Raw genomic sequence first — 14,479 nt, 5'->3', positions numbered from 1 at the left:
ACCATGCTTTTGTGCTATGTTATTAACCATCTGCATTATCCATCATTCAACAAAGGAATAACTGTTCCTAATGGCACAAATATAGAAAAGAATTCCCTTTTGCATCTGAATGACATCAGCACAGTGCTAAAAAGCAATATTCGTTTCAATCTCACTTTCCATATGTTGTGCAGGATCCCTTTGCATTCTGGAAAGCAGGGCTACCACATGCAAATTAAACCTCCTACATCCACCACCTCATTATTATTGTACTTATCCAGCTGCCTTTGGAATTCAGACTGAGAAATAATGTCGGCACTAGATGGAGCTCCTATACAACAACATCACAGGAGAAGACATGGGGGTTTGCATGCATGTGGAAAGCGGGAGGGATGGGCAGTGCTGGCTTGGCTGGAGGATGCCTTCAGGATGGTCCTGTCTGGTGCAAAGCAGGTCCATACCCGAGGTGTCTCGCAGGGGCTCCTGCCAGCACTGCTCCTCTGCTTTCCAAATGTGGGACAGCCCCGGGACTTCCTGCATGCTGAGCATCCCCATGGATTTAACATGTAGCAGGTAGCTTCAGGGTTTGCCTACATGTGGGAGATAGCATATAGCAGGCTAAGAGGTGAATTTACAACGTACTAGCATCTCTCAGCTGGGGAGCCAAGGTTCTACCAGATCACAGCTAGCTAACTTCCTTTGTATGAGCCTTTGCTTTTTCATTGAATGCACCAGCTCATTTTAAAGGCATTTTTCTACAAATTTTAGAAGAATTCTAAAAACCTATTTTTTCATTGGTTACCATTCCTATAAATAGAACACTCTACAGATATATACTCTCCTGAGTCAAGTTTCTGTCACAAGCTTTGATAGTCACATTTTTTCTTATAATACTGTAATATCCAGTCGCATATGTGCTAATATGAACGTAGTGTCAAAATATGTGTAGCAACCTTTCTTCTGCCCTTGAGCCAAGAGTTTCTTGTACAGTTTTACAGACCAACAACGTCACATTCTGCAGAGGTGGGAAGAAAGAGTGGCAAGAAGGCTGCTCCTACCTCTGTACGAAATGACTGTGCTGGCTAAAGGATGTGCAAAGAGAAGTGGTTCTCCATTCCTTAACTCTCAAAAGGGCCATAAAAGAGGAAATCCTTTGTTACTTCCATTAAGAAATGGTTTGTAACTGATGCAGATGGAATTCCTTTTCAGCCCATTTCATCCATCCAATGAGTCTAATCTGCAATACTGGATCAAATGGTAGAAATTACAATGCAGAATATAATAGTGGACATATAAGGAGGTATGACATATTGGGAAAAAGCCAGTATGGCTTCTGCGGAGGGAAATTGTGCCTCACTAATCTCTCAGAGGTCCTGGACAATGCCGTTGAATATACAGACAGGAGTGACACATTCAATAAAGCCTACCTGAAATTCCAAAAAGCTTTGGCTAGATCTCACCACAAAAGTTCTTAAGGAAAGTAAGCTACCTTGTAATAAGAAAGAAGATCCTTATATGGATAAATAACTGGTTAGAGGCAGTAAATAAAGATCAGGAGAAAATAATTAGTTTTTTCAGTGGAGAGTGTTGGCCAGCAAAGTCCCCTGTGGATCTGTCCTAGGCCCTGTGTTATTCAACATACTAATAAATGATCTGGAAAAGATAGCGAAGAGTGAAGTCTGCTGATTATAGTACCCTGAATAACTCTAAATCAACAAAAGCTGACTGCAAAGTGTTGCAGAACAACCTCATGAAACTGAGTCACTGAGCAGATGAAATTCAGTATTGATGTAAACTGCCATATGTGGAGAAAAACAGTCCTAGCTTTAAATACACAGTGATTGTTTCTGATTGACTTATCACTCTGGAAAGAGAGTTATGACTGATAATGCTATGAAAACCACTTCTACCAAGCACCAATGCTCAGTAGCAGTGAGAAAAGCAAACACCAGGGATTATTAGAAAAGGAAAACCGAGAAAAGAATAGAAAGCATGAAAAAGATGGATGGGGGCTGATTATTTGCTATTTCTCATAACACAAGAACTGGGTTATCAAATGAAATTAGCAGGCAGCAGATTCAAAACAAACAAACAAGGGAAGGTGCATTTTCCATAGTACACAGTTAATGTGTGGAACTGCTTGATACATTATACTGTGAATATCAAAATTTTGCAGGGGCCTAAAGAGCCATAAGACTAAAGTCTGGGAGATAAATCCAGGAAGACTATTAGACTCAACAGTACTACTTCAAGCATGAAGTCCCTACATCACATATCACAGGCTGCTAGGACTGTGTACTGGAAAAATACCACTGTATGCTGAAGGTTATCATAACTTTTAAGCTTAGCATTTTAAAAGCTTAACTGTACAACATATCTTTGAATGGCAAATATTTAGTATGGATTTATTATTTTATTTATTTGTTTGCATTTATTTATTAATATTAATTTGTATTATAATTATTATTTATTTAAATGATAAGAAGCTGCAATTACAGAATAATAAAAGACAATTACTTGCTTATATCTACTATTAATAGTTTTTTCCAAAAGGTCTGTGTGCTTTCAACCCCACAAAAGATATAAACAGTTATAAAACTCCTACTTGTTCTCCTCTTCAAATTCATTGTTAAACACCCCACGATGCTCTAACCAATAGAGAAAAAGAGCTGTATGGAGCAAAACAGATGGTGGTATGTCTACATTCTGCTCTTATCACAAAGAATATTAAGCTATGGCTTTGTCTTGCCTCGTAACTTGCTTTTTACCCATTACAAAAAGCCCATTTAAATCCTGACTGGCATATTTATCTGGCAGCCTTTCATTCTATTCCTCTGATGCAGTCTTTGCCTCTCACAAAGACATTAAATAAAAACACGCTTTCAGTTTTAAGAAATACACACAGTAAAACAATCCTCAGCATCTTCACGCAGCCATTGCTGGACCATAACCCTCTCGTGTTGCCACATGCTCTTTCTCTGAAAATTGAACAGACCCCCCCAAAAAAAACAATTGGCAGTTTTCATACCCAGGCAATTGAATGAAGGCAAAATGCTGGGACTTGTTACAAAGACTTGTATGGAGGAGAGCTGATTTGGGCATGGCACCCAGTGTATAGAATATATACATAATACACACCTACATACCGTGTAGATATTCTACCCTTGCATTAAGAGACAGAATTTGTAGCTTGTCATCTCTATTATACTACTTTCTACCCTATAACTGTTTGTAGTGAAACACTGCTGAACGCATACCAAGACACACAGCTCTACTGTGTGGATGCTGGTGAGCCTTCTCCATGTTGCTCCTCTTGCCTCTGCAGGAGGAGCGGGAGGTGCCACTCCCAATCCCCAGATGAGATCCTGGTTCCAGGGCATCAGGCCTCGTTTCATCTGCTGTGCAGCTCACTAACAACTTACATCGTTTCATTAGGGTGATTAAACATGTCAGTGTAAGAAGGTTTCCCAGTAACTTCATGAACAGCTTGAGCACAGAACAGAAATTATCCACAAAGTGTAAATCTGGTAAACAATAATGCTTCAGTGTGTACAAGCATGTAAGAATCAAGACTAATGCAGACCCAACAGTATTCAACGGCTGGGTGTTCTAAAATTTTCGTAAATTCCAGCTGAATAGGGATTATCAGTGTTTTGGTAAAATTCATAGCATTTCTTAGCTTGAAGCAGATCTTTCCAGATGTTAGTGTGCTGTTTCAGTGCATTTCAGAGGTCCGTATTGGACTCAGGCAACAGAAATTTAGGAATGAAAATGAAAGATATAGAAATTAGTTAATGGTTTTGAATCTTTGAAATAATTAGAGGCCTACTTTAAGCAAATTTTTATGTTATGGTTGATTTTTAAAGATGATTGAACTATTTTTTATGAAAAACTTGCATGATCAACTCTCCTTTTTTTTTTCATTTTTCTGCTAACCATATGGTCTTAAATAGATTTTGATGGTTACAAACGTATATGAAACTCTTCAAATAATTCAGGTTAAAAAAGTTTTTGTCTATTGACTCCTTTGAAGCTTGCTCACTTTGATTCCTTCTTCCCTTTAACAGTTACCTGTCATTTCTGCTGTGGATTGCATTAATGATACCAATAAATAGAGGATCAGCACCTGGTAAATATCTGTCTCTAATAAAACACTACTGAATATGTGTAAAGACTTACAGGTTAGCCCAGGGAGCCACTAGACTTCTGCATTCTGTCTGCTTTGCTTTCATAAAGGATAGTAAAAGCTTGTATATGACCATAGGATGAGACTGCATTGCTAACACATGGCCTGGCAATGTTGAATGTGAAACAGGTTTAAGAAACTGTGAACAGAAGACATAACAATGTAATTTTGCCACATTTTAGGAAGCATTGTTGGCTGAAATTTTCCACAGCAATTGAGCCTGAGGCTGATAGCTGGCATGAAAACCTCCAGCTGAAGCACTTGAAGTTTGGCAGTGTAATAAAACAACCATTTTAACAGATAGTGCCCAGATGACCTTGACTGGAGGAATTACTAACTAGAGCATGGAGAACCAAGAGGGGGAGGTCGACACCACCTCTGAACCTAAGGCTTCACCCTGTGACTTGCTGAGCACCCTTCTCTGAAGCCACGAGAAAGCCCAGTATCTTTGAGAGATGAGACCCATAATAAACCACCACCCCTCAGATGCCTGGCAAAGGCTGTAGAGATAGACCTTGTGGTACTTCCAGAAAATGAACAAAAACAGGCCGTGACAGGCAGGGAGGCAATGACAGAGAAATTGTCCTGGCAGCCAATCCTTTCCACGGGTATCTAATGAGCTCCAGCTCAGCTGCCTCTCCTGCCCCTCACCAGCCTTGCGCAGCACTGGGAGAGATGGTCTCTCCTGTAGTAGTCAAAAAACATGGACGCTTAATAGAAAAATAACAGCGGGATGTCAGTGTAATGAAGCAGCTACCTGGCGTGACACTCCCTAGCATTTACTGTCTGCTGATAACAAAAGCTCATCCTGCCTGTATCAATTAGGGAAAAATTTACAGCAGCCAGAGGTCATTTTCACTTAGTATTCCAAACAAACAAACAAATGAACGAACACACTTTCCTGCAATAGGAGGAATTTGCACTACATATGTAATAAATCATATTGACTGTGAAATCTAGAGAAACAATAAGTGGTTTGTGAATCAATAGAGGCTTCAGTTATTAGCTTATTTGTCATTTACTCAATCTCCAGCTTCAAAAACAGCTTCTCAGCTACTGATGCTACTTAGAAAAATACTAATCTAAACAGAGTAGCTCCATCTTTCAAAGAAACTTATTTTTCCATAACCAGACACTCCATTAACAAACTACTGCAAATGATTTTCTCATCTTAATAGACATTCTTAATGAGAAAAGCGGCAAACAAACTAACAGAAAAAAACCCTGGTGATTACTTTAAGTGTGAGGTACTGGACACAGTTGAGAAAAAAGGGAAAAAAAGTAAATTGCTAGTTATTACCTATTACTGTGTCTTTATCTGGAATTATGCCAATATCTCTTTTATTACACAGCATTCAACCTAAATGCTTTCTAAAAGGAATGGACAGAGAAAATGAATGTCTTCAGTTAAGAAAAAGACACTAGGTATATAACTTGGATTTAAATAGCCAGAGATAATATCTTCTCTCTAGTAGATTACAGGGACTACAAGGAAAATTTAAAAGTTTTACAAAAAAATATGCAATTCTATTTAGGTCTGACAGCACACAGACAGTCTTAAGAGTTAATAGAGGTTACCATATATATACAGAGCTCAATAGAATATGATTTAATAGCCTTTTAAAAGCGAACTCCAGCGTGCTCGGATGTACTTTTTCTGACTGAATACTGCTTATTCACCGGGGCCTATTTTATTTACTTCTACCCACTGAGTGCCCAGAGAACCAGCTACATTTTAATAACATATTTCTTCACATATATGTGGCCTGACTAAGGACACAGCTGGTTTCTGCTTTTTCCTAAAGTGATGTTAGAAAACCAACATCAGACATAGCATTGTCCAGGTTAATGCCATGACCCAGGATTAGGGAAGAGGGTCTGCAAACACAACTGATTAAGCTTAACTCTGCCAGTAACGCTGTTCTGCCATCTCATACAAGCTTATAGCCATGATCTTTAATTCTCAGTTCATTGTCAGGATAATTTTGCAAGAAATCTGCGTGGTCTTTGCCCTTAAGCCCCTTCCAGGGCTCTATGTAAAGTCATGTTATTTGTGTATTTCCTTGTCCCTAGCATTCTGCAACATGTGGCTAAAATGCCTAGCAATGTAACCTCAAGGAGGATGCTTCAAATCTAGATGGAGATTTGTAGCCTCCTGCCCATCACAGAAACTGTCTTTGGGCACGGGCAGCACACTTTGTACAAAGCAACAGTCGACGTCATGGGGACAGCCAGGAATAATGCACAAGAAAAGCCAAAGAAGTTATTGATTTCCTTATCAAATTCTTCTACGTTTCTGTCCCTCCTTCTAGGAAACTAGCTGGTTTTTCTACACACATCCAAACACACACAAGCTGCTTTCCACCCTTCCCTGTTGAAATCTCTGCATGTTTTTTGTTGTCTTTTTCTTTTCTTTTTTTTTTTGTCAGAGGATTAGGAAAATAGTCTCTAGATTATCATACGACAAAAGACGGCAGAAAACATCAACATTGGCTGACATAGGAAAACCTGGTGACTTAATCTCTGCTTGCCTGCCGGTGCGTGCTGAAGGGCATCAGCTATGGCTGTTCAGCACCCGCTCTAGCTCCTGTCTGAGCCACGTGCTTGACTTCCCTGTGTGTGGAAAGCCAGGAGAGGGAAGGAGGACGGAAGGGGGGGATTTTGGTGCACCCCACAGTCCCATCACAATGGGTGTCGAGACGGGGTTGAGGAACATGCCCAGATCCAGTGGGTGGGAAACAGCCTGGGGTGGTAATGCAGACATAGACTATGCACTATACAGCTTGATCTGACATTGTTTGGATCAACGTTCACAGTCTGCAAGCATATAAAAAACATAAGCAGATTGAATGAGACCTTAGGTGATGCTCTGCCCTAATAAATGCAAAATCTTCTCTTATCCTAAACTGGTGTTAAAGCACCTCCCACAGTGAGGTCTCTGATTTCAGGATTAATGTTCAAAGCACCACAAAAGCCTTCTATTTCCACTTTCTCTGCACAATATGATTCCTTGCCTAAGTTTCTTTTTTTTAATTTCAGAGGTGACAGTCTGCTTCAAGCATTTAAATTGCACATAAAAGCCCAATAGCTGTGCTCTTCAAATTACCTGTGGGAAGAGCAGACAGCATGTTGCCTACATGATGAATGTCAGATCATGTTCTGATGAAGGACTCGGGCATCTCTTCACGGAAACAAGGCAAATGCTTGCCAAATATCCACTCCTGGGCAACTATTCCAAGTGATTTAAACATTGTGCTGTGTGTAACGCCTACAGGAACCAGAAACAAATCCAGCACCCTGGAAGAGGATGCTCAAGTGGAGAGGGGATGATAAGGAAAGATGTGTAAAGGAAAGGAAGCAGAAGGAGCAACGAGTGCCCTACTTGTGAGGGTCATCTCATGACTTCAGGGAGGTACAGAACAGATATCTACTCCTGAGCTTGTCATCCTGGGCTCCTTTCCATAGCCAGCGGAGATAAAGAGGCACTTCTAGGACACAACTCATCTCACCCTAAAGAGAACATCTCAAATACATCAAGCAATTTGCATGCTGGCAGTGCCTATTTGTTTTTCTATTGATTATAAAAGAAGCCTGGAGGATTGGAAAATGTCTGGTTTTAGTCAGATGATTCCCATATCTGTTCCCAAGGGGTTCAGCAGTTCATATTTCCACGTGAATGTGGCTCTCTCAAGCATATTTAATAATATAAAGTTACCTCATCAACTAATTAGTTAAATAAAAAGAAGGGCAGTCTAACTGCAGCCCCCTAGAGAAGGGATGCCAAAGGGGAATTCAGATTACATGTTATCTGTGTCTTCTCAAGAAGTCCCTATTTTTTTCCATTTACTATACAGTCTAGGAGGATATCAGGCACTTCAAGTGGAAAAAAATCCAGGACAAAGTATCAACTATAACACTACACCAAAATAAGTAGAGCCCTCTAGGTAACAACAATATTCCTCCTTTTCTAGATAAAGGAACTGGAGGCACCTTTGATGTATTCTCTCTGGTTAGATCCCTTTTCTTTTCCCTTCTGTTTAAAACAGTAGCGTATTTCTGATATAGAACTACCACCTAGGAAAGCTCGCACAGGTAATGTTAGCTGCAGACATAACAGAGTCTAACCACTTCAAAGAGAGAACACTTTTGAGGCCCAAGGCAGAACTAAGTTTTCTTAAATGTTACTGATTAGTTGTGCTTGCTGTCAGCTTTATTTATAGATAGATTACTTTAAATCACATCCTAAGCCCATCTGAGAAAGGAACTATCCATGTTCAGTGGCCAGTCAAGGAACTAAAAAGTGTGGTTTCAGACTGGGAGGTGAATTTTTGCACTATCAGGGCTCAGAAGACTCAAGCTCTTGCAGGACCAAGCCAAGCATGATTACGGCTTTGCTCCTGGACAAACATCTATTTTCACAAAAAAAGAGCCAGTCATTTCACCTGGAATCTTAACTGCATCTTATAAGCAAAGATCTTACGCTACACTAGATGTCTATCTCTAAATTTAAAGTGCCTTAGCTTAGTACAGCGAATCTAGGCCAAAGCATATAAAAATCAAGGCAAAAGATTAAGAGGAAAATTATTCATTAAAGGTCACAAAGAAATTTTCCCACTCAGGTTTAAAACAAAACCATGAGCAGTTCTGTTTTTCATTCAGTGTGTTCGCAAGGGACTAGATCAACAACTGCTTTAATGTGATTTAAAAGATTATCTACCCACATAGCTGGTTATGATGGCATTTCTTAAAAGATTCGTTTTGACCTCCTTATTTAGATAGGACTTTGGTTTGGCAAAACACATAGAGATATATATGTGCTTTACCTCAGTTTGAACAGGTTTCAGGATGTAGCACTCCCCTTGATATAGGGCAAAGGCAGTATGCGGACCTGGAAGACATGGCCTCACAGTGCACAGGTTACTCATGGCAGAGGCATGCCTATGCCCTCTTGCATAGCGATGCTCACTGACACAACACTAGTCTGAATTTTGTACATTTTTTAAAATGAAATATTGGAATCAACTTCTCAGGCAAACAGCCAGGTGTTTTAATTACCATGAGAGCTGAGGTACAGAGAAAACATACAATCAGTAGACACCTAAAAATACGAGCTAAGAGTTCAGCAGTCACAAAAACATCCTTGTTAGCAAAGTACCTTGAAGCTTGCCAGCATTAGAATCTGGTGCTGGATTCCCTGAGCTGCGGAAGGCTTCATCTTTCCCATGTGAATTAATCTATTGAATATTTAATGCTGATATGGCATAAAGTAGCAGTTCTGAAAATGAACTCCAAAAGTCATCCAAGCTCAAATTCTGACTGTCCTATGTGTCTGGGAAGTCTACATTTGTGTAAAAATCCATACTATCTTGAGAAAGGATGAAACGTTTCTGAAAGTTTTCAGCTATCCAGAGATTTGAAGTGCTTAATAGGTCATTGGAGAAACTACAAGTGAGATGGTCAAAGCTGCACGACAAATTTAATTTTAGGACAGGATATCACTTTTTGTGTATATGGTCTCTATGGGAGTGTGTTACTAAGTAAATTATTTTCCCTAAATTAAAATCTAATGCTTAATCAGTTCACGCTATATTTAACAATTCATATTTCAGCCTGCTTTCAAAGTTTACTCAGAGTTCAGCTCGGAAAATGTGTCCTGCACATGTGTCCCTTCACATGTTTGTTTAAATCTATAACCATAAGCCTGTCAAACCGTGGTTAAGTGGTGGGTAATGGGAGTGAATGTAGCAAATCCATCCATTTCCCCAACTCGGTGGCATGTGCAGTTTCCACTGCAGTGACCTACTTGACAGAGCTGCAAACATGCACAAGCACCAGGATAAAATCATTTATGATGTGAACAGCCCACGTTGTTCCTCCTGCAGTTCCACTCCTAATGCACAGCAACTCTAACCTTTCTATAGCAAGCCCATGATATTAACAGTCTCCTTGAAATCCTCATTGCATGTTTATTGATCAGAATCCACACTTTCCATCAGTTTCTAAATCTTCTGCTTTCAGAGAATGGCTTGAAATCATGAAACAGACACTTTTAGAAACCAGCAAGTAAATAAACAGAACGCTTACACTTTTCTTTTTGCCATGATGCCCATGGTAACCCCCCAGTGCTGGTTCTCAGTTCATGACTCCCAGGTGTCTGGTGTAGGCAATGCAGTGCCCTGGACTGCCCTGTAAAGGACTTACACCTTGATTCCACCCTAAGTGACAGCAAAGTATATTGTACTGCCAATTTTCCTGGGAGAAGAATGAGCTCTGCTTTCCAGATCACCTCCCAGGGAAACAGTTGTGTAATTTTAAGAAACATAAGACACTTCAGGCAAAAAGACTAATCTATTGCCATGCATTTAAATTTGAAACAAATCTCAGTTTCCTACTTGCACTGGCTCAGGTTTCATCCAGGCCGGGGACCTGTTGGAGAACACTTTCACTCTCAATTTGACCTTAAACAGGAAGAAGGAAGGGGCTTTCAGAGTATCACAAAATAAAGTGGGAAGGAACAAAATAATCACTAAAAATTCAGTCCTTCTCAGTCTTTTAAAAGATTTAAAGAGGATTTTAAAATGTTTTAACACTTTGAAATTGACTTAGACGTGTTTTACACCTCATCAAATACTCACCAGGTCATCAAGTTTAGTATTCCACTTCAAATTTATCTATGGTGTAGTACTATACTACAGTTGTACAGTAGTTATACTTCAGTATCCACTAGTTATAGTGCAGTTAAAAAAAAAAAAAAAGTATGTATCCACTTGGTATAAGAGAGTGCAATTCCACTGAAGTTAATGAAATTACTTTGTTTAACAGCAGCTGAAATCCTGGTCCTATATTGACGTCTGTCCTAGTAGGATATACACCTTGTCCACGAGGGGGAAAAAAAAAAAAAAAGCAACAGATAAGAATTTAAAAGGTTTATTCTTAAAAAGCTTGATGTTAAACTTCAGTTCTTCTTAATTATCTTTCCTACCACACTCCCTCTCTCTTCCGCACCCCTAACATTAGAACAGTTCGTCTTGGCCTTGACACGCCAAAACCAGAGATGAGGCATAAACGAGTGTAAGCCAATTTTCATTAAATGGAAAATGTGCAATGTTTTTTTGGAAGAATAGCTAAAGGATTGCATGAAAGTGTATGTAAAAGAAACAAATTTCTCCTCCTAATCTATACAGTTTTGCTATTTATGTTTTTTTACATGTTTCTTTTATATTGCTCAGTGTATGACGCTTACAGCACACACTGGATGCAAAAACAAACAAACAAAAAGTTTATATACTTTATTATATACCTTACTGCACACCTGCATTAGCTCTTTTTTTAAGCACATTTTGGAATACATAAATTCAAAAAAAAAAAAAAAGATCAGTGGTATTCATCTGCAGATACAAGCTGTCTGTAAGATGCATAAATGTTAAGCAATCTCCTACTATTATTTGCTTTTACTCATGTTATCTTCTAGTGTATAGTGTGTGTTTTTTTAATTATAACTCTGCAACAGAACTCCTTCAGTATGCCCTTTATAAGCACTGGAAAAAGAAAAATATTGTGAGCACTGCATGCCTTCCAGAAAGGAATTCTAAAAGAATTTTTTTTTAACACGGTCATGAAAAGTTTTCATGTGCACAGTTCAAAAATAATCTGCATTCTGGCTGCCTCAGCCACCCAAGATCCCCTGCTGGCATTAGTATAACAACTCAGAGGAGTAGAAGTCACCTCACTGGATGTGTTCCAATTAAATTCATCATCTTGCTCCTTAGCATTCTGTTTTTTAAGTTTTCATTTACTTGCTTGTTCTTTGAAGATCTAACCAATTTTAAGAATTATAACAGAAACTCTCACATGAACACAGGTATCACTACAGCATAGAAATCTGCTCTCCTGACATCCATCTGATTTATACAGTAGATTTGGCTCCAAAGAATTATTCGATAAGCAAGTTCATCCATGAGAAAAACTTATTCATTCATTATTTTAATTCCACTGGAACTGAGGTGGTAACAAACAGGTATTCTGACAGAAGCAAATAGGCTCTAAGAGCATTTTTGACACACTTCTTCTAATCCTTTGAATACATACTTTTTTCTCCTCCCTTCAAACGTTACCTTCCCATCCCACCCCTAAATAATAAAAAAGAGAATAAATCAAAGGATGAGGAAAATACAGTCCTAATTCTTTCCTCCCCAAGAAGACTAGTGACTAAAATATTCAGCTCTCAATTCTTCCCATAGTTATGAAGACAGGGATAACAGAGGGCTTGGGGAATACAGGCAAAACCCCCTGTGACTCTTCTGCAAACATTTTCCTCCAAGTTATTGAGAGAAAGCTGTATGCCAAAACCCCAAACAACTCAAGGAACAGGAGTCTATTTCAGTAACCTAATGACTCACAAAAGTGGAAGTGACAGAGGGAATGAGAAGACTTCCCATTCTGACCTGCACAAATTAAAACAAAAACAAAATAAAAAAAAATAAAAAAGCCAAGGTATTCTTGATACCAGGGTGTATTTTTGGATCTTTAAGGTCTGTGTTTTTGTATTACAAAACACTGCTAACTCCTGAGAGCTCACTTCCAGCACAGCAGCAATTTCCCAGTGGAAGCTGACAATCTTAAATAACTGTCATTACTGGAGCATGAGCTTGAGGAAGAGAAGGGTACCAGTGAGCACACCACTGCACAGAGAGAGACCTTAAAATTCAGGTAAAAAATGCAGGTTTGGAGACACAGTGCCTGTGTTAGATGCACAGCAGCTCCAGGCTGGGATGAGACGCAGGAATGTGCCTGGCCCTGCCCTCGCAGCCTGGACCACCTTGGAGGGATGAAGGTTGCCCTCTGACTGTGCTTTTTAGTTCTGTCTTGTTTTTCTAATAATAATCTTCAGTTAAAAAGATTCATATCTAACACAGCAAACCAGTTGCAGGAAAAGTTCTGACTGGATAGGAAAAAAAAAGTCAAGATATTATTTTGTTGTGGCTTTTGATACACATGTTGAAGATTTCTATTTCTATGACTTCATTTGTTATTGACTCTGCAAGCATCTAATTTTAAAATAAAGATTTTGCTTGGGGGAGAACAGAAAGTATCAAAAGATGAAAACTGTCATTATTTGGAACAAGAGGGATTTCATATCACAGATTGATAGATAATTACAGATGGTAAATGGAATACTTTCAGGAGGCTTGGTTTGTTATAGAGGCAGCACTGAAGGGATTGTAGCTGCCTGTTGACAGAGATTTTGCTGAAAAAGAGGGAAGCGCTGTATTTGTTCATATAGCTAGTCAAAGTCCTCCTTCCAGAGGCTTGCTTCTTTTTGGATGCCACTTTTTGCTCTTAAAAATAAGTCATTTCAAAAATGGGATATGTTAGGGAGTGTTTATCAGCTCTGGACTATTCCTTTGTAAAGTCTTTGGGTAAAATGTTTTTAACCATGTATTTCACTTGGGTCTTACCATAAGACAGGCAAGCAAACCATCCTTCTATTTACCACAGAGCAGTAGTCAGCTACCTGCCTGAGTTCAAGCACTAGCATTAAAAAGAATAGTGTAAGAGAAGTGTCAGTGAAAGCTTACCAAAGCAGGAGTTGACAAAGCCATACCACCTACAGCCGTGTTCCCCTCCGATCCATTTGCCATGGATGTTAGACACAAAACTGAGGGTCGTGCCGGAGATGCACACTAACATGTCACCGACACTGATGTTCAGGAGGAGCATGTTGACCGGGTTATGAAGGGTTTTAAATTTGCAGAAGAGGATGAGGACAGCCAAGTTATTCAAGAAACCAAAAAACAAGATAAATCCCAGAAATACAGTCACTACTGTGTGCCCGTTTCGTGAGAGTCCAGTCCTTGGCTCAGCAGGGTCTGTAGGTGCACCAAAGCTCATATTGTGTGTCCAAGTGCGGTTCATTTCTGAATATGAAACAAGTAGAAGAAGACAGAGAAGTCAGATGCCCTACTCTGAAGTCCTCTAGCAGTTTCACAGAAGTGTCCCTCCATTACAATTCAAATCATCTCATGAACAATCCTTGTGATCTTCATTCATCTGAGGTAGTTCTTTGATGTTAATGCAGACATGAAATACTGTATTGCAACACATGAATGTTTTACTACACTGTCTATTCAGTGGTCAATTTTGCACAGATCTCCAAGGCAGCAAAATCAAGCAGAGAGCAATCACCTCAAATTCAGCTTTGCTATTTAAATCTAGTATTATGTTAGATGATCTTTTTGGAGGCTTAAAACAGAAGATGTCTTAAAAAGGTGCTTGAACATGGTCTCTTCCTTCAGAGCAAAGCGCCACCAGCAG

General features: G+C 39.3%; 1 protein-coding gene across 1 annotated transcript in view; it reads right to left on the bottom strand.

Moving 5' to 3' along the window:
* Positions 1-14,089, bottom strand: part of LOC106494053 (pinopsin-like) — an 85,861-nt gene extending 71,772 nt beyond the window's left edge. The window contains exon 1 of the mRNA XM_013954221.2: positions 13,744-14,089. Within this exon, the coding sequence (XP_013809675.2) occupies positions 13,744-14,080 (337 nt within the window). The 5' untranslated portion in view covers positions 14,081-14,089. The remainder of the gene's footprint in view (positions 1-13,743) is intronic.
* Positions 14,090-14,479: the final 390 nt, after the last annotated feature.

This window comes from Apteryx mantelli, chromosome 1, assembly GCF_036417845.1.
Source record: "Apteryx mantelli isolate bAptMan1 chromosome 1, bAptMan1.hap1, whole genome shotgun sequence".
Lineage (NCBI taxonomy): Eukaryota > Metazoa > Chordata > Aves > Apterygiformes > Apterygidae > Apteryx > Apteryx mantelli.
Note: the sequence above shows the minus strand (reverse complement) of the source record. Positions and strands in the feature narration are given on the sequence as shown.